Source organism: Myxocyprinus asiaticus, chromosome 35, assembly GCF_019703515.2.
Source record: "Myxocyprinus asiaticus isolate MX2 ecotype Aquarium Trade chromosome 35, UBuf_Myxa_2, whole genome shotgun sequence".
NCBI lineage: Eukaryota > Metazoa > Chordata > Actinopteri > Cypriniformes > Catostomidae > Myxocyprinus > Myxocyprinus asiaticus.
Genome location: NC_059378.1, coordinates 22,878,502 through 22,898,924, shown reverse-complemented (window position 1 = coordinate 22,898,924; position 20,423 = coordinate 22,878,502). Strand labels below are relative to the sequence as shown.

The 20,423-nt window shown below is 38.6% G+C and overlaps 1 protein-coding gene across 3 annotated transcripts in view; it reads right to left on the bottom strand.

The window, feature by feature from the left end:
* abca7 (ATP-binding cassette, sub-family A (ABC1), member 7) overlaps nucleotides 1-20,423 on the bottom strand; it is a 49,629-nt gene that overhangs the window by 17,415 nt on the left and 11,791 nt on the right. The window contains exons 12-38 of one of the 3 annotated variants that reach the window (XM_051673485.1): nucleotides 20,173-20,370; nucleotides 19,569-19,774; nucleotides 19,284-19,460; nucleotides 18,941-19,163; nucleotides 17,270-17,491; nucleotides 16,385-16,589; nucleotides 15,766-15,879; nucleotides 15,440-15,611; nucleotides 15,187-15,318; nucleotides 13,229-13,368; nucleotides 12,554-12,691; nucleotides 11,929-12,146; nucleotides 10,281-10,338; nucleotides 9,896-10,098; nucleotides 9,546-9,642; nucleotides 6,223-6,246; nucleotides 5,957-6,105; nucleotides 5,059-5,183; nucleotides 4,878-4,970; nucleotides 4,358-4,550; nucleotides 3,577-3,671; nucleotides 3,450-3,482; nucleotides 3,246-3,351; nucleotides 3,039-3,113; nucleotides 1,110-1,279; nucleotides 833-1,010; nucleotides 622-737 (exon numbers count right to left, since the gene is read on the bottom strand). In XM_051673485.1, the coding sequence (XP_051529445.1) occupies nucleotides 622-737; nucleotides 833-1,010; nucleotides 1,110-1,279; nucleotides 3,039-3,113; nucleotides 3,246-3,351; nucleotides 3,450-3,482; nucleotides 3,577-3,671; nucleotides 4,358-4,550; nucleotides 4,878-4,970; nucleotides 5,059-5,183; nucleotides 5,957-6,105; nucleotides 6,223-6,246; nucleotides 9,546-9,642; nucleotides 9,896-10,098; nucleotides 10,281-10,338; nucleotides 11,929-12,146; nucleotides 12,554-12,691; nucleotides 13,229-13,368; nucleotides 15,187-15,318; nucleotides 15,440-15,611; nucleotides 15,766-15,879; nucleotides 16,385-16,589; nucleotides 17,270-17,491; nucleotides 18,941-19,163; nucleotides 19,284-19,460; nucleotides 19,569-19,774; nucleotides 20,173-20,370 (3,860 nt within the window). The remainder of the gene's footprint in view (nucleotides 1-621; nucleotides 738-832; nucleotides 1,011-1,109; nucleotides 1,280-3,038; nucleotides 3,114-3,245; nucleotides 3,352-3,449; nucleotides 3,483-3,576; nucleotides 3,672-4,357; nucleotides 4,551-4,877; nucleotides 4,971-5,058; nucleotides 5,184-5,956; nucleotides 6,106-6,222; nucleotides 6,247-9,545; nucleotides 9,643-9,895; nucleotides 10,099-10,280; nucleotides 10,339-11,928; nucleotides 12,147-12,553; nucleotides 12,692-13,228; nucleotides 13,369-15,186; nucleotides 15,319-15,439; nucleotides 15,612-15,765; nucleotides 15,880-16,384; nucleotides 16,590-17,269; nucleotides 17,492-18,940; nucleotides 19,164-19,283; nucleotides 19,461-19,568; nucleotides 19,775-20,172; nucleotides 20,371-20,423) is intronic. The other 2 variants (XM_051673486.1, XM_051673487.1) reach the window with 2 other exon arrangements.

The following is a 20,423-nucleotide window of genomic DNA, read 5'->3' as shown; positions in this document are numbered from 1 at the left end:
ATCTACAGAATCTTTCAGTGATGGGGCCCTGGGTAGCTCAGCGAGTATTGACGCTGGCAACCACCCCTGGAGTCACGAGTTTGAATCCAGGGCGTGCTGAGTGACTCCAGCCAGGTCTCCTAAGCAACCAAATTGGCCCGGTTGCTAGGGAGGGTAGTCACATGGGGTAACCTCCTCGCGGTCGCTATAATGTGTGGTTCTTGCTCTCGGTGGGGTGCATGGTGAGTTGTGCATGGATGCCGCGGAGAATAGCGTGGGCCTCATACATGCTATGTCTCCGCGGTAACGCGCTCAACAAACCACGTGATAAGATGCGTGGATTGACACTCTCAGACGCGGAGGCAACTGAGATTCATCCTCTGCCACCCGAATTGAGGCGAGTCACTACGCCACCACGGGGATTTAGAGTGCATTGGGAATTGGGCATTCCAAATTGGGGAGAAAAAAAAAATGAATTTTTCAGTGATGCATGTATGTCCACTGATGGACATTATTAATAGACAAATTAAATAAAAAATGTGTAAGAGTTTGAAAAGTGTGTTTTAAGAGATTTTGCATTTTAAAAGTCCACAGGACCAAAAGTGCCTATAGTTAAAGAAACACCCATAAATTGCTAGTTACCCATAGAACAGGAGTAGTAGAACCAAGGCAGGCAAATTCTTCTCAGATACATATGCTTCCTGCTGGAAGCTGATGAAGATCAGGACCACCATGGTGGCCGGGACTGTGTAGTTCAACTACAACACATGAAAAACTCAGTGTTTAAAACATGGAAACCATGTCAACAGATCCACCACAAATATTTTTAGAGCAGTACAGCTGCAGAACTGACCATGTCCCACATATAGTTGGTTGTCCAGTACAAGACGGGCTTCACTCCACTGACAAACTGCAGGTGCTTGGATTTACTGACACGTTCCTCAATTAGGAACAGCACAAAACTGGCAGGAACAAACGACATGGCGAAGAGAACACATATTGACACCAAAACGTCTACTGAGGTGGTCATCCTGCAGTGAGAGAGACAGAAATATGGCTTTAAGCACTGCCAGAGAACTGCAACTGTGCCTAGATTTTCAGAACTACACCACCAAACAGAGTTTACGCACAGGGCCATGTCTGCGAGCTGCTCCTTCGTGAGGTTAAGCGGGTGATTGTAGGCAGTAATTCCATATTTGCGTCTTTCTGGCCCGGGAGGCAGGTTGGCACGCAGGAGACCATTGTTCATGACGTTCACGAATGATGCCATGGCATGCCATCCTTTATTATTAAACCAGACCTAAGAGCACACGTCACAAACTAATTAAAGGAATAGTTCACCCAAAAATGTAAATTCTATCATAATTTCTTCACCCCTTGTCATTCCAGGATGATGACTTTCTTTTTTCCATAGAACAAAAAAGGAGATGTTTTAAAAAAATATTCAATCTGATCTTTTACAGTAAAGAGTTACCAGGGGCTCTCAAACTCCAAAGAGGAAAACAAAGCACCAAAAAAAGTATTTTGAAGCCATACGATCGCTTTGTGTGAGGAATTTTCCCCTCTTCTGTAGCTCTCAAATCTCATTTGCCCATTACTATATTCAAACTTGCCACATCAAGCTTGTGATCCACAAAGAAAAAGGTGGTTTGGAACAACATGAGGGTGAGTTAACCCTTTAAGCTCTGAGGGTGTTTTTAAAAGATTTCCTGTTTCAGTGGCAAAAATGATAGCATTACAAAAATAATTTATCCTAGTGTCTAAAAATGTCTCAAAGTGTCCAAAAGTCTCTCCAAACAAATAAAACATAATGATTGTACATAAGAACTAATTATACATGCAAATACAACAATGACTAAAGGTATGTGTGGCCAGGAGGAGGGCGGGGCCGGCCCGTGATGATGCATGCCCGGCCCCTAATCAGGCTAATCAAGTCGACGAGAGGGATAAAGGCCGCCGGAGGTGGCAGTCCGGGAGAGAGAGAGCTACAGGCAGCTGCCCTGTATGTGTTTATGTTTGTGTCTTTTTGTTTAATTAAATATTACTTTGATGCTTCATCCGGTTCTGGCCTCCTTTCCATTTTACCCTGTTACAGTATGGTCTCTCTCCAAAGCATGTAGGCATGGGTAACAAGATCTCATTCAGTTTCATTCTGTGTCATGTGAGCAATCATGGAGTCTGTGTCATGTACTTGGCGGCATCTCCTGGTGGCCATATGTAATTAGAGTGAACGAACTTCTCTGACCATATTTGGATGACTTCCACCTCTGGTTGCAGCGATCTGAATCATATTACAATTGGTTTAGTGTTCCATGACGCTGGACACCGTACTACATCATTTCCAATGAAGTCATCTGATCCAGGAAAGCTAACGTGTTTTCAGCCAAATAGCACATAATGTGCTGTGTGCACATTGTGCTTTGGATAGACTATCTAATGATCTCTGCCCTCCGATTATGTTGTGTGAGGGCTCGTTTTAAAGATAATCGCCTCCTCCTCTAAGTAATGATATGTGATATTTTATGTTCCATTTAAATTTTGTGAAGTTATAAACAAAAACGCGGTAAATAAGCAACACTTTTTTACGTGTAACATGTATGTCAAAGACATGTACTTAGCTATTACTCGCTATCATTTTGACTGTGAGAAAAACAAATAGGCTGGTGGTATTCTACTCTTTGAGAGCTTTCCAATGACAAATGACACATGGCTATTTGATCAGTTTGATGTTATTACAGATTACAATAATATGTGCATTGCAAAATTAGTAATAAATTATAAAAATGGAACACTTCTGATTTGTCTGCAATTTTAAAAGCACTTGTTCAGTTTTGGTCATAATGCCTACATGCATTGTAAAGTAGAGCTTCTAAGCTTTAAAACTATTCCTATTTTGTGTTGGTCAAGACTGTAGTTATGAATATTTTGATACATTTGTTTTCTTGGCGGGCCCATCCAAGGCTAAAGGGTAAATGTTGACAGAATTTTTATTTTTTAAGGGAACTATTCCTTTAAGAGATAAGAAAGTTGAGGTTGATGAGGACAGATCTCTTACTTACCTTCACGTTGTTTTGGCTGGTGAGTCCTGTAAGCACATCTGGCAATCTGTGAAGGAGCAGATCTAAAGAACTATTCTGCAAAAGAACAAATTCAGACAAATATTAAACCTGATGTAATCAGGAATCTTGTCAAAATGCAATTGCAAGACACCAATTATGAGCTATTCAATAATTAACCCCCCCCAAAATAATAATTAGATGACACACCTCTGCAATACTGTAGCGTCTTCTAATGGCCAATACAGACTCCTCCAGGTGATGTGGCTCACCTGCAGCCTGAGAGCTCTTAGCGCCCAGAGAGAAACCTCCATACCTGAGACAGGTGAGCAGAGACTATATAAACATCAAATCAAAGAGAAATGAAATGCTGTGTGTTTGGATCTCTGAATAAATGCAAATGGATCAACTCACCTAAACTCATTCACCCATTTTTTGGTCTTTAAACTGGGTTGATGCAAAAGAAAGAGAAGCATTACACTTCTGTGTAATCCAAAACAGCAGATTTGTTTTAATTAAAGCAGAATCATGAAAATGTAACCTTTTTTTCAGAATCTGGGGGTATGTTTTGATGAGGTAGTCAGAAATGTTGCGAGCTGTCAAATTCTGCAGGATGTCACCTGTAAATCGTTTTATCTATGGAAGGAACATATGTGACAGAATCTAACAGTGAAATCAGAAATGGCTAGTTTGTTGCAGCTAAAAAATGTTTTTGACTTTGGTAACTCATATTTACGATCATCAAGCCAGTACTAGTAGTGCTGTTTTAAAAAACATATATTGATTTCTCAGAAGAGCTTATATACTTTGCGAATCCAAGTATTAAAGAGATAAAAAAAACTAGCTAAATCAAAAGGGGTCCACTTGCTCTTTCCCATACAATAAAGTCTGTACAACTTTTGCATTATATTGTAACTCATCTAAAATCATATGATAGCTTTGCTTGATGAAAATAAAAACATTTTGTTAGAAGACTAAATGTCATTCTTCACTGACAATTAAATACGGCATGTTCATGATGGTATGAGAACTTTGATACGAGAACTTTGTTTGCATACAGCCAAAAGCACAGCAGACTTATTACAACCTAAATTTAGGTTTTTTCCTACAGTATTGGTTCCTGTTTAATATGGCTTTAGAAGATGCACAATTTGTATGGACTACTTTATGGTACTGTTATGGTGCTTTTTTAATCCTTTTTGGCACTAGACAGTGTTGAAACCAACACTTTTGTTGAATGGAAATGAGCAGTCTTGACATTGTGCAAAAAAGCATTGGCAGAGATAAATGTGTGAACTTTAAATGTATTTATGAAGAAGGACCTGTGGCGGAGGAAGTCCTCCTGCCCCCTCTGGACAGTCAGGCAGCATCCTGCGGATATTGTCGGTACTGCACTCACAGTCAGGAGAGGGGTTCTCTGCACTCCAGTTGCCCTTATTATAGAGCTGCCACATCCTGAAGGGAATCTGAGGCCGGAGAAACTTTGAACCAACTTCCTCTACACACTCCAGGTCACTGAGGAAGCACACAGTAAGGTATAACACCATGTTACATCGTCTAAAGACAGGTGCACACTGCGCAGTTTGTTTCTGTCCTTTACAATTGCTGTTTGTCAGATTGTATGATGTGACATGGGAGAGATCTTGTTCTTAACATGTTGTTATTATCACATAGTATAAATGTGTCTTTATATATGAAAATAGATACAGTAGCTGCTTTTTTATTCCCCTCACAAGGAAAATTTATATTTATATTTATATTATATTATATAAATATTATATTTATATTTAGGTGTCCTTGGAACAAAAAGTAACACATTTTCCTTGTATCCCCTGACAATACCTGGTCGGGTCCATACATTTGGTCCCAAACCCAGGTGGATCCAGCAGAGCATCTAGGAGGTTCTGTATGGCTGGGTCATGGGGGGCATCATTGCTTTGTAGGAAAAAGGCAATAAGTGAGAAATCTGCAGGTTACAATAGAGTTTCCTTGATATTATCTGGCTCAAATGGGAAGTTTGTACCTAAAGAAGGTGAACTGTTCTCCGTACATCCACGGCTGGAGCTCCAGGGATGGATATTTCCCAAACGGTGGGACAATGAGACTGAACAACAGAGCGACAAGGACAAAAACTGCAGGCAGAACAATCTGAAAACACAATGACTTCATAAATCAGCAACAAACCATGAGGAAGACTAATTTTAAAGAAATACTTTTTCAATTATATGTCTGTTATTAAAGGAATGTTCCATGTTCTCTACGGACAGCATACTCTATGTGACATGCTGTTGATTACCAAAGAAAACAGTTCATAATAATTGAGCTTGAAATCATGATCATGCCTAGAGACTGCAATGACAAGATGTACAATGAAAAAGGAGTAACATTTTGGTCTGTTCTCACCCAAAATCGACTTAGTTGCTTCAGAAGACATGGATTAAACCACTGGAGTGTATGGATTGCTTTTATGCTGCCTTTATGTGCTTTTTGGAGCTTAAAAGTTTTGGACCTCATTGACTTGCATTGTATGGACCTACAGAGCTGAGATATTCTTCTAAAAATCTTTGACTGTGTTTTGCAGAAAAAAAATCTGCCATGGCATGAGGGTGAGTAAATTATGAGAGAATTTTATTTCCTTTAACTTGTATTTAAATTTAGAGGACTTCTGTTGATTCTGTTTTGATATATTTTTGCTTACTGAGTTTATACTGAGCATAAATACAACATGCACACTTTACTGTGTACTAATGTCCTCACAGCTGCTAAATTATCATCATCTGCTGCACTTTCAACAATAATTTCTAAATTAGATCAAAAGAAACCTAAAAACACTGTATGGTAGTGATTTTTTTAATGGTTGATGCCATATATTGTTTGATTAACTGGTATGACTGATATATTGGTCTATGACTACTGTGTACCTGTGCGAAAATGCCTCTGCGACTGCGAAGAGTGTACTTCAGTCTCTTAGTGAAAAGTGCTCGAAGCTGCTGCAATGTGAGCCAGACGCCTGTGAGTGGCACACCGCCACCCTGACCATCTCCGCTGAGAGGTTCCGTCTCTTGGGCCTCTGTGTGCGAGAGATGACCTGCTGGTTAATCACCTCTCAATCCAGCCATTCTGACCTGAATTACTGCTGTCAACACTAATGTTTAGCTTGTGTCATTTGGTTTGTGTAATTTTGTACCTTTCCTGATTGGCTGTTTCCATCCTGCCAGCGAAGCAGAAATAGAGGCAAAACAAAAGCATTTTTAAAATACCTGACATATGCAAATCTAAACCTCACACTTTTAGGGGTGGTTTAGTCTGCAGTGGTACCCTCTTCATCATGTCAAGGAAATTAATGTTTGTTGTATCAAAGTTTGCATACTATCCACCCTACATAGTATGCAAGTTTAAAGCTGAAGTGTGCAATTTCTGCGACATTAGCAACACCAGATGGAATTGCAAAAATAATCACTGTTAGCAAACAGATTCTAGACAACTCCCCGGTCTTCCATTGGTTGTACAAACAGATAGTCCCACAGCAAACTCACGCTATGACTCAACTGACTCAATGGGCCATTCATTAGGGCCACAGAGTTACACTTTTAAGTGAAATCAAGCTACAAATGGCTTACTTATAGTCGACTCTACATAAGATAAGCATAAGTTATAAGAAAGAATTTTAACATTACATACATCAGCTTTAAAATCTCAAATATAGTATGTTGAAACAAAACTAAATTAATTAAAGTGAAGTAATATTGAATTTTAAAGTGATGAATTTAGCTAGATTTTAACATTTAAATGAAAATTCAAACAGTACACAACAAGGAGGTTTGTGGTATCAAGATGCAATTTTATGACTTGGTAGTATGTGCCAATATTGCTGTACTATCTTCCTACACACTTAGAAGTATGAACTTGCGCATCACCATAGAATTATTTAAATATGCAAACTGATTTGCAGTCTTTGTTGGATTGGAATTAAATGTTCAGAAAGTAACACTAGCTTACTTACTGAATACTGTATATCGCCTACTATTTTTTAAAAATAGAATCTGAAATAGAACTGTTTAATTCAAGTGCGAGTGATGTCCAGTTATCATCCGGTTATTTAGTATGTTCAATTACATTTTGTGTAAAAATGCCTTAACATTTGGCAGTCCGATTAAATACTGACCCAAAAAAGAGATGATAAAAATTGCGGTTGTTGTTAATTCCGGTCCAGTCCTCACAAGGAAGGTCAAGTCAATATACATACTACAGTGACAAAGAAAATGTATGTGAACCCTTTGGAATTAGTTTTCTGCATGAATTGATCATAAAATGTGATCTCATCATCAAAGTCACAAGTATAGACAAACACAATGTGCTTAAGCTAACAACACACAAACAATTATAATCTTTCATGTCTTTATTGAACACATCCCATTAAACATTCACAGTGCTGAGGAAAAAGTAAGTGAACCCTTGGATTTCGATCCTCTTTTGGCAGAAATAACATCAACCAAGTGTTTCCGGTAGCTGCAGACCTGCACAACTTTCAGATGGAATTGCGAACCATTCTTCCTTACAGAACTGCTTCAGCTCAGCCATGTTCTTAGGATGTCTGGTGTGAATGGCTCTCTTGACGTCATTCCACAGCATCTCTATTGGATTAAGGTCTGGGCTCTGAATGGGCCACTCCATAAGGTGGATTTTCTTTTTTTTAAGCCATTCTGTAGTAGATTTACTTCGATGTTTAGGGTCATTGCCCTGTTGCATCACCCAACTTCTACTGAGCTTCAGCTGGCACACAGCCACCCTGACATTTTCCTGTTGGATATCTTGATAAACTTGGGAATAAATTTTTCCCTCGATGATGGAAATCAGTCCAGGCACCGAAGCAGTCCCAAATCATGATGTTCCCTCCACAGTACTTCACCGTTGGGATGATGTTTTCATGTTGGTATGCGGTGCCCTTTTTACACCATACGTAGTGCTGCATGTTCTTCCCAAACAATTCAACCTTGGTTTCATCAGTCCACAAAACATTTTCCCAGTAGCGTTGTGGAGTGTCAAGGTGGTCTTTGTCAAACTTAGTAGCAATGTTTCTGTTGGAAAGCAGCGGCTTCCTTCGTGGTGTCCTGCTATGGACACCATGCCTGTTTTTTTTTTCCGATTAACATTTTTTTATTGATTCGTACATATAACAATGAAAAACAAAACATACATACACTGAATCAACATTTAATCCCCACTATTACCAATTTTCTGTGTTTATTGATGACCGCCCCATCACCTAAAATACAGAGTCTGGGGCAAAATGAAATCTGAGTGCGCAATACATCACACATAAAACTCTGAACCTTCAACCAAAATTCTTGGATCTTAACACACCAACAAAAACATGGGTTGTGTCTCCAACATCTGATTGGCATCATCAGCAGGTGGGTGTGTCTTTAAGACCAAGATCTAGTGGCGGTCCAATAGAATCAATTTAAAATCCTGAATTGCATAAGGCGCACCCTTGCATCTCTGGATGCAGACTTGACATTTTTTAGAATCCTAGCCTACACTCCCTCCTCCAATACCAATTTTAAATCTTTCTCCCATAATCTCTTGATAGAAGTTAAAGCTCCGTCCCCCAGACTCTGAATTAGCGGGGAGTAATACACTGATGCCTCATGACCTTTTCCAAAAGCAGTAATCACCACTCCTAGAGTGTCTGCCACTTTAGGGGGGTGTATGCTACTCCCAAAAATAGTGCAGAGCAGGTGGCGCAGCTGTAAATACCTGGGAATCCCAAAATGTTTAACCAAATTTTCAAAGAATCTCAACACTTCACTCTCATAAAGGTCACCGAGTGTATTAACCTCCCTCACAATCCACTCTGACCAGCAGAAAGGGGACTTATTAATACATAATTTTGGGTTCAGCCATATGCTCAAGGCAACATTTAAATAAATGTCAGAATTAAACACTCTGGACACTTTTGTCCATATCGAGTGCAAATGTGAGATACTGGGGTGTAACTTAATTATTGTACATTAATTTGATAGAAAGGCTTTGCAATAGCGAAATGGGGCAAGAACTTCCTGTTCAATACAAAACCAGGGAGGCGCTCTCTCAGGTGTAAGCGACCAATGAGCCAAATGTCTGAGACCGAATGCATAATAATAAAACAAAATCTTGGGTAGGCCTAGCCCTGTTTGTGTGTTGTTAGATTAAGCATGTTGTTTGTCTATACTTGTGACTTTGATAAAGATGAGACCACATTTTATGACAAATAATTCAGAAAACCAGCTAATTCCAAAGGGTTCACATACTTTTTCTTGACACTGTATATACTGCAGCAATAGTAAACACAAAACTGGTAGTATTCTATTCCGAACAAACCTTTGGCTAAATTTGGAATTGCATACTTCTCATGCTATTTTTGCAGCAACATCATAAGGCAGAAATATGTATATAGTATGGCAGTGTTCAATTCCAAATTTAGCCTTTAAATCAGTGGCTCAGCAGGAATGGAATGGATTCATTTACCTGTGTCTTCAGATGGTGCCCCCTGGTGGCCTGGAGTCGTTGCTGGCTCCTCAGGATCAGCGTCCACACCTGTCTCCTTTGCCACTCGCAGGAAGATCTGAAATATTCAAGCAGCGCTAAATATTACAGTCTGGTGAAGCCTCTCACACCCCCAAATGGCAAGTTCAGGGCAGCAAGACATAATCATTAAGTAGCCACCAAAATAAACACAGAGGGATTGCCTTTCTTAGTGGCAGAATCGGATAATGACTTTGCAGCGAAGGACAAGTATTAGAGAGGAGCAAATCCTCTTACAGACACAGAGGGAATAAGTCAGTAGGACATCACCTGGTGTTTCTGATATGTCTTACCTCCTCTAATGTTGTGTCCGACAGCCCGTAACTGACCACGCCAAACTCGCCCTGCCTTTTGTCCAGCTCGTTCAGGAAGAGGGCAAGACTGCCGTCCTCTGAGGAAGCGTGGGGCAAGTTGATCACCGCCTCTCTGCCGATGTCCTCCACCAGCTGAGCATCATGGACGTACCGCTGTGCAAGAGCCACAAGAGCCACAGCGTCTAGGAGATGAGGGTACCAGAACCCTTACATAATGCTGAGTCTTGGATTTACACAGCATGGCAACATCAGACACTAGAATAGACTCTACAGACCCTTTCAGGACAAGAGCTCTTGGCCTTTGGCTTTGAAATATCTTAAGACATAAGATGCAAACAATCCCATCAGATAATACTATACCCACCGAATCCATTCTCCTCACTGCCCAGTCCAGTGTCATCACTTAAAGAGGAATCACTGTCCTAAAATACAAGAGACTTGGTGAATATAATCCAAGAGGGCATTGTAAAACTGAGGAAGGAATTCACTTAGAAATATAGCTGCAAGCAGCAATTATCAGGGTTCAAGCGTTTAAGCATTTAATTACATATGAAAAAAGATATTAAGTATTAATAAGACAGATAGTTAGCACCTAAAATAAAGATAAATTGCTGTAATTTTCGGAACCATCAGGTTTAAGTCCACAGAGTTATGGGCATTTTAACATTCCTGAACATTATTGCACTACCTATTGTCTGATCTCCACCAAATTTTGCAAGCTTCTTCGGAATCACATGTTGCATATGTGTGAAAATTTTCATATTGATGAAAATTTTACTTATTGTCTAGGAGTTACAGGCTTTTTGGTAAACTAAGCCCCACCCACATTTTTAAATCCACTGTTATAGCCAAGTCAAATAAAATGTTCCATTTTTTATATTATATATATAATTATCGATTTAACGAACAATTTGATTGACACCAATGGTTCTTGAGGTAAAGTTGGAATGAGGAAAATCTTTCATATGATATGAATAATGTGTGTCTGTGTGAAACCGCAGAATATACAACCATTTACATGGTTGGAAATCACAAAGTGCCCCCTGTGGCCAATTTTTATCAAATTTTGCACAGACCTCTTGGGCCAAGAGTCAAATAGGCCCACCACGTTTCAGATCAGATTCAAGATATGCAACTGTCCTCAAAGACCTAGATGGCACCTTGGACAAAGACAATGCATTCAAATTTCAAGTCAATAGGACCAATGGTTCCACAGTTAGAGCTATTTTTAGGTTTTAATTGTTTTAGCGCCACCAAGAGACAGAGGCGTGCAATTATTTCATGTGTCCTCAGATTCACCCCGTACATAAATGTCACAAATTTGGTGAAAATATCAAATTCCGTTCAAGAGTTATAACCATTTAGGTAAAAGTGGCTACATCCACTTTGTACGTTTTGCGTACCATTGCAACTATGAATCGAAAGTTGAAACTTTTTCTGATAATTATTGATATTGGGACTCCAGAGAATCATTCTGCACTGGTTGGTTACGATTGGGCGAACGGCCTAGGACTAGTTAAAAAGGTAGGTTTTGCAAAAATTAAAAAATGGCGGATACATTTTCATGACGGAAATTAACCACTTGAGTCTGACAAACTGTTCAGGAGTTATGACTCAAAACATGTTTGCCTTTGTTATAGTGCCCCCCATAGGCTGATTGGGGCGAGTCCATGCACCTGAGTAGCGAGCAATAGTACTACCTTCCGACCAAGTTTCACATCTCTAGGCCTTACAGTTTGGTCTCCACACTTAGTTTTAACGAAGAATAATAATAAAAGTAAAACCCTAAAATTTCAATAGGGTTTCAGCACTTGCTTGAACCTCTAATGAATTGCACCCACTGATGCACACCCTGTCTGTGTTGTTTTAGCACTCGATTAACTAAATGAATTAGCAAATTTTGCATAAGTCCCCCTCTTGCAAGCTGGTTCTGGGTGCTAGGTTGAGGCAGCTGAGGTATACTTCCACAATCTGGCATACTTATTGTACATACAAACCCTGGGTCATCTCACCTTAACTACAGTTGAAGGGAGTTTGCGAGTGCTGGTGCTGCTGGGTGTCCTGTGCATCTCTCTCTTGACCAGAGTAAGATAGTAACCTGTACCAAGACGTGCTTTGAGGAAGAGTGGCGTGCCGCAGCAGCACAGTTTCCCTTGGGAAATGATGGCGATGCGGTCGCCTAGTAGATCAGCCTCATCCATGTAGTGTGTGGACAGAATGATAGTCCGGCCTAAAAAAACAAACAAAAGTTTTGTATGGTAGCTGACAAACCCATAGATTGTTATTCATCACAGAACATTGATTGAGATCATCTTATCCCAATGGTAATACTTATTTGCCATTATTGCCATAACCTTTTTGTAAGGTTACATTACCCACAACAGTAGCCAAGAACAAATGCCTAAACAGCTACTTGGCCTAGGTGACGTCAGCCAAAAAGCAAAGTCATGGTGAAGCAAGTTATAACATTTGGATGAAAGATTATGAAGGTAAACATTTTTTTCCCTATGGAATAACATGTATTGATGAATCATTCACAATATGATGTGAATGTGTATCTAGAAAGTACAGTAAATAGAGTCAATTTTGATTTCATGCTGAATAAAATGGTGTTCAGAAGAGAAAGCTCTTAATAACCTTTGCGGTATTTAAGTAGAAGGTCCCAAATCCCGCGCCGCGAGTAGGGGTCAACTCCAGCAGTGGGTTCATCTAAGACCACGACCTTTGACCCTCCTATGAATGCAATGGCCACAGACAGTTTCCTTTGCATGCCACCTGCCAAGAAAGCCAAAATAAGCATGGCATAACTGATGCTTAAAGACAATGTGACTTTACATCTGTAATGAGATGCATTTCTAAGTGATACAGAATATTCGACAAAGAAAAAATCAAACTTGTGCGTTATGTTCCAAGTCTTCTTCTTCATCAAGTTCCATGGCATATGATTGAAAAACAACACTAAATTTAAGTCATTATTCAAGGAAAACTTCAGCGTTGCTCAGGCACTCTCATGAACATGCAACAGACATCAAGATTTTCACTGAATAATTACTTAAATTTGGGTTGTTGCTCACCATAATGTCTTCAGAAGACTTGGAATATGATGTATGAGTCATCGCATTGACTACGTCTATAAACCTTTTTTTGTCCATATCCACTGCCATTGTATTTAAAAGAGGGACAGGGACATTCATTAAAAATTCTCATTTTGTTTTCCACAGAAGAAAGAAAGTCATACGGGCTTAGAACTACATGAGGGTAAGTAATAAATTACAGAAATTGCATTTCCGGTGAACTATTCCTTTAACCTACCAGAAAGGTTTTTGGTCTGCTCGTGTCGTTTGTGTTGTAAGCCCACATCCTCCAGAAGAGAGTTTATCTCTCCCTGCACCTCCTCTGTGCTCATGCCCTTCATTCGGCCATAGAACCAGACATGCTCCTCCACCGTGAGGCTTCAGTGAAAAAGGAGAAAGCACCAGTACATGTTAAACAATTAATCTTGTAAAAAAATAGTTTGAGTAGACTCATGGGGCAACACAAATGTTAATCATTATCGTTACAAAAAAGTACTGTGGCGGTACCATGCTAGAGTGATGGTATCAGAGGGTAATACCGTGGTACTTTGAAATATGAATGATTACAATGTTCATTAACCATAGTATGTACAGTAGGGTCCAAAAGTGTAATACTACTAGTGAAAATACTTTTTACTCATTTGATAAAAAAATTTCATTACAAATTATAATATCAGCAAAACACTTAGAATGTTTGTGAAAAAAAAAAAAAGTTTGTGGAAACCCTGATGATCTGTGTTATCCAGCATGGTTTGAGAATGTTCCAATAGCATCATGTGTGCTTAAATGAAAGAAAGGCAATTTGACTTTTGGTACAAAGGAGTTAACAGGGTCAATGTCACGCATTTGATTATTTGATTAGTGACCTAGAAATGGTGCAGCATTTCACGTTAACGTTTAATACAAATTTCACAAAAGCTTATAACATTCTGTTTATTTCCAAGTTTAAATGGGATTTTAAATCCTAGATTTTCACATGGTCTCAGACTATTGAAACCCATTGTATGTGCATAGTACTCACTAAAAAGAATACCATGTAATTACCATGATACGTGTCCAAAAACATGGTTTTACAATGACACCACATCCAAGCAACCATGGTACTTTAAGGCAGGGGTTTTCAAACGTTTTGATTCCATGGACCCCAAAATATGACAATCATGTTGCGAGGCACCCCCTCCTAAAATATATAAAAGTTACTCTATATTTCAGTATATAAAGACCAGAGAAAAATGTTAAGTGTGGTATTATAAAGACAATTTAAATAATTCACTTTTAAAAGAAATGATTAAAATATTATCTGCAGGGATGCACCGATGTATCAGCCAATTTTTAACGAAATTAAAACTATCGGCTATAACTAGCTATATAAGGCTCCAATATCAACCATTGTTTTTTCTTCTCAGCATTTTGGATGGTTTATTTATAATTAATGACTTAAATTTATTGTGTGTAATATAAAGCAATATCAACCAAAATAAATGAACTCTGAAAAAGTAAAGTATGTCAAATAAAATACTGCATAATTAGGTTTTTTAATGTTCTGTCATAATATTTCAAAATGGGAGTTTTATAGTTTAGAACTGCAAAAACAGCTATGCAAACTAACCTTTTATTCCCCACATAAATCATCATGTAATATTTATCGTGGATTGTGGCTTTCTTAAAATTTTGGCCTGCCATGTGTTCAACAGATCCAATCAATGTTTAATGGAAATTATTCATTGTTAAAACAATAAAATAGCTTTTGTCTCTCTTTTGTGCATTTAAAAAAATATAATTCCTAAGCAAAACAGGGATCTAGTGACCAAATAAGGGGAGTAAGTGGCAAAATATCGGTACCGGCCAATAGTTTTCTGTAAAAATCAGAATCGTATCGGCCAAAAATGTTAATATCAGTGCATCCATTATAATCTGGAAAATATTTAGCCGACTTTGCAGTACGTTGACAGCATATCTTTTTTTCTACCCAATAATTGAGTTATGTTAAATGTATCAAGCTTAAGAGAAACATTTAGATCAATCTGAAATGGCAAATGTCAAATTATGAAAATATGTTTTTTTTATTTTTTTCTTTCTCTGAATTTTTCCACGGACCCCCCAGCACCCCCTCGTAGCACCCTGGGGGTCCCCGAACCCCAGTTTGAAAAGCCCTGATTTAAGGTAATATTTTGTCCATGTAGACTGGTACCCTACATATCAAAGAGGACATTGTGCTGGGGACAAACACCCAGAGTCCTGCGGATGATGTCCATATCTGTGCGAATGTCCATTCCCTTCACGTATATTGTACCAGCAGTGGGAGGAAACAGTCCTGTTAGAATAGACCTTTGAAAAGTAAAAAAAAAACAAAAAAACAATGTAGCATTCAATGAATTGCAGTTATAAGCTATTCAATAAGTTAGTGCTTGTAAAAGTTGAATTGAACTGAAATATTTTAGGCCCTCACATGGTGGTTGTCTTGCCAGCACCGTTGTGGCCCAGAAAGGATGTTATTTGTCCCTCATAGAACTTAATGTTCAGATGATTGACAGCAACCTTGGCCCCTTTTTTATAAATCTTTACTAAGTTCCTTATGGAAACTCCCAAAATGAGGTTCATAGGCTCAGCTTCAATCCGATCTGTAACAAACAATGGAATTAAAATCAAAGGGTAAGGAGGGTTCACAAATATTCTCAATAAAGAGTAGTAATCCAAAAATACCCTAAAACAAATACTAGCAAACAAATACTTTTTCATTCCAACACAATGTCTCTTATATTTTGATACACTCACCATCAGCTTCATTTTGAGGTGCTGGAGGAATGGGCAACCCCACCTCTAGTGGAACCCCTCCCCAGTAATTTAGATGGAAGATAAAATTCCAGGGTCTGGGGACACCATACTGCCCTATAAAACACCCCTGATTGTCATTTTTACACACAGACTAATTCAACACAATAAGTGTATTTATGCAAAATAAATCAACAACATGTATGTCAAGCAAACATCTTAAACAGTGTTCTATTATTGGGGAAAGCTCATAAATGGTTTAAACAAAATCACCACATGTAAATTTGGGTTTGCATGCGATTTAACAGCGTTCTCTCAGTTTATTCAATGTACATGAGTCTTAAAGTGTAATAGCAAAGTCCAAAGCCAAAAAAAATGTAAGTTAAAAATTTCATGTAAATGTTTTTTTGTTTTTTTTTTGCATTGCCAATTTAATTTGCATGCAAATTCATAAAAAGTTAAAATGAATAAATATTTGAGCTGATAATTGATGGTTATTAATGTTTTGTTTTAATGTAAACACACTCATTGATGGATTCACATAATCTGCTAAGACACCAAAGGATTGCAGGTAGAACTGCAGGTGATTGATTTGGTGTCTATACATGGAAAGATGCTTTACCTGGAAAAACAGCTTCTATATACCAGGTGGCCACTGCATAGATGACAGCATCTACATACAGCATAATGATGGAGGTGGTGAAGTTGTAGCTGTCTCCTTCCATGGGGCTGGATTTCAAGTTATACCACTGGATGCCCACACCCTGTTCTTCATACTGAGAGAAATACTCACAGCCAAAGCCAAAGGCTACAGGAGACAGGAAACTCTACAGGAAAACAAATTATTCCTTCAGACATATGTATATGAATTAAAGGGATAGTTCACCCCAAAATGAAAATTGTCTCACCATTTACTCACCCTCATGCCATCCCAGATGTGAATGACTTTCTTTCTTCAACAGAACATACATGAAGATAGAAAAATATCTCAGCTCTGTAGGTCTTTACAATGCAAGTGAATGGGTTTAAGTCCTGGTGTTTGACCAGCCCTGACCAGTAAGTGGCTATATCCACAAAGAATGCGAACTGCCAAAAAACAACAGAAGAAGAATGTGAAAGAAAAAGTGAAAATGGAGATTTATAGTAAAAAAGGACTTAAATATTGATCTGTTTCTCAACCAAACCTATTAGATCGCTTCTGAAGACATAGATTTAACCACTTGATTTTTGGAGTTTCAAAGTTCTGGCCACCATTCACTTGGTGGATTTACAGAGCTGAAATATTCTTCTAAAAAATATTTGTTTGTTTTCAGCAGAAGAAAGAAGGTCATACACATCTGGGATGGCATGAGGGTGAGTAAATGATGAGAGTTAGTTTATGATCCCTAATGCAATAACAAATGGTAACATATAGAGCCTTATTGTAAAGTGTTACCATGGATTTTCTAAAGGTTTGTGTAAATGTGTAATCTGGTTTTCAGCAGGGGAAGCAGATGAAAGCTCTCACCGCTAAGATCCTGTGTGTGCTGGTCAGGTATTCTCTCCAAGCCAAACACAGCACATATGGCAGGTACAGCATGAAGTAAATGAGTCCTCCGCATGCTGCTGCCAGGTTAGCACGTGAAAAAAATGTGCTGATAAGGAAGCAAAGCATGATGGTGGCCGTAGCAAACGCAGCCAGGAAGAAGAAAACAACAGCCGGGTCACTGTAGGGTAAGATATCTCCACACTGTGGGGGAGATCAGAGAGTTAAAGCAATAGTTCACTCAAAAATGAACATTTTCTCATCATTTATTCACCCTCATGTGATCCCAGATATGTATGACTTTTTTTCATCTGCTGAACACATTCGAAGTTTTTTTAGAAGAATATCTCAGCTCTGTTGGTCTATACAGTGCAAGTGAATGGTGGCCAGAATTTTAAAGCTCCAAAAAGCATATAAAGGCAGCAATTAATGCCTTGCAATGATCACATATTTTTATTTTGAATGAAACAAGTATGTATACATTTGTACTGGAATATTGTCTGAATATTAATTTATTAAAAAATATATCAAGTTTAGGAAATGTTAAAGCACTATTATATATTAAAATTTTACATCATGTATCACATTACATTATATTATATTATATTATTACTACTACTTTTTATCTAATTACCCTCCTTTGTTTTATTTATTTAGTTTTTATTTTATTTGTATTTATTTATTTTTTTCCCTACTTTCTATTGGCCAGAGAGAGAGAAAATCACAAGACCACATTGCCAGCAGGTCTGTCGACCAAGAAAGAACAGGCTGGCTGAGATAAGAGACCTGGCTGAAACTCATTCCTCAGAAACCATTGGTGGATCCCTCACAATAATATCCAAGCACCTAAGGCAGAGACACGACCAGGTCATGCACCAGTGTTATAGAAGGGCCTGCCATGGTGCCATGATTCAAAGCAAAGACATTCTACTGGAATTTGCATGTACAGCAGGAGGTCTGTCTCATCAGTTATCGGTCTTTCCAAAACAGCACAGAATCATACTGTGCCAATCTCTCTCTCTCTCTCTCTCTGTTTTTTCCTTCACTTATTATTAATATTAATATATTTTTTTATTTATTTCTAATAAATTTATTTTCCTATTCTTTTTGCCTTTTTTTTCCATTACCAAAAGATCTTTAGTCTTTTTTGGGAGAACTATCCCTTTAAACCAGATTAACCATGTTCATTTCAGTAACTCTCTTGATGTGAGACAGCGAGAGAGGGAATGTTTTAAAAGGGTTGTGTGAGAATGAATGGATTAATGTGGCTGTGTTTTACTGTGTTAAAGGTGCACTCAGTAAAACTTCTGTTTATGTTGCGCTGATACCCTTTTGATGATAAAATTGAATTAAACTGACAGATACAGCATTTGTAAAAATAAATAAAAATAAAACAGAATGGAATTTGTGAAAAAATAAAATGGGATTCAGAAAAAAATAAAACAGATTTCATAGGGCTTTACATGTGGGCAGTACTATATAAAAAACAAAAGCGATTTTTATGATCCCTCCTATTTTTTTTATTTTTATTATTTTTAAAATTCTTTAAGATTCTGTAAGTTGGACCATGGTGACAGATGTAAATAGCATCAAGACTAGAGTAATATAGCGGCAGTAGAGTTGTAGTTTTGTTTTTACACTTTCTGAGTTTACCTTAAGGGCGGCGATAAGTAGTCCAGCACTGAAGAGGAAGGGCAGGTAACTGCTAATGAACCAGCTGAGCCACAGCATGACAGAGCTCAGACCCATGATACGCATAGTCTCCTTCAGACGAGCCTCTTTTTCAAAAACCACACCCTTTATAATCATAGCCACAGAATAGATCCACGCCAGCGTCATAAACAGAGGAAGAGAACGATTAAGGACTCGTATGAACCTATGAGAGAGAGAATAAAGGGAAAAAATAAGTATGGGCTACATACATGTGATTAACTTATAATTCCGTCATGATTATAGTTGTACATATTGCAGGGTAACAGTGTAATGTGTAACTCACACATCATCTACGAAGCAAGGGTAAGGCATCTGTTGCACATATATGCCCATGTTTGTGTCTTTACCGGTGAGCAGTCGGGTCACAGCTCTCTCCACTAAATCCTGTACATAAATAAAACCACCCCATATGTAGCGGAGGTCACTAAAAGGCTCGGCAGCAGGACCTGGATCCCAAAACCTGTCACATGATAATACAGGATATCATCTTGATTAGACAACTGACCATGGAAGTCATGCAAAGTTACATTTCTATGTAAAATTAAGTAAATAAGGAACGGGCATATACTTGTCTTTGATCTTGTTCGTTCGGGTTACATCATCTACGTCCATGCGGATCTTGTATTTGACATGAGGAGGCAGGGAGGTTGATAAAGGGTCTGGGAGGAGGAAGACAATTCCGGCCCAGAACTGCCGATCTTCCAGCAGCTCCAGGGCTCGTTCGACCATCTCACCTTCTGTGGCCACACCCTCCAGTTTGTTTAAGGAGAAACACTGGACCAATAGTGAGCACAGATCAGACAGTTTTCAACAACTAATGTCAATGTACTGTAAATGCTGCAGATAGTTTTAAATGCAGGTGAATGAATTTCTTGTTTTTTATTATGTAATTCGTGTGGCTGGTGTTTGCTCCATGTAAAAAGTGCTTTACTGGTCTCCTTGTTAAGAGTTATAGTATGGTTATACTTTAGAAACAGTTGCATATTTCAGTTTTTATTAAATATTATTATATTTAAATATATATATATACACATAGTATATTGCCCCATAAGCTTCCATTGTAAATGCTTAGTGTATCGACAACATACCATATAAATTGTCGAGTAGTAGTAAACTTGGAATAAGTGTCACACCACAGGTCCCCTGATTCTCTCTGCAGTGTGGGTCAGTACCTTAGTGAGTTCTGACAGAGTGCTGAGGGTGTTGTTTAAATCCTGGTACAGATCCAGCCAGGTGGGCGGAGCTCCATCCTTGCGGGGTTTGTCTGGGTCAGGCGTGGAGAGAAACCGGGCGATGCGAGAGGCCGTCCAGGAGGTGTTCTCCAAGCGCAGGTTTACGATTACTGCCAGCTCAGGCCTCCTCAAAAGATCCTACAAGAGCACACATACATTTTACATTGTAAAAAATCATATGCCTTCAGAAG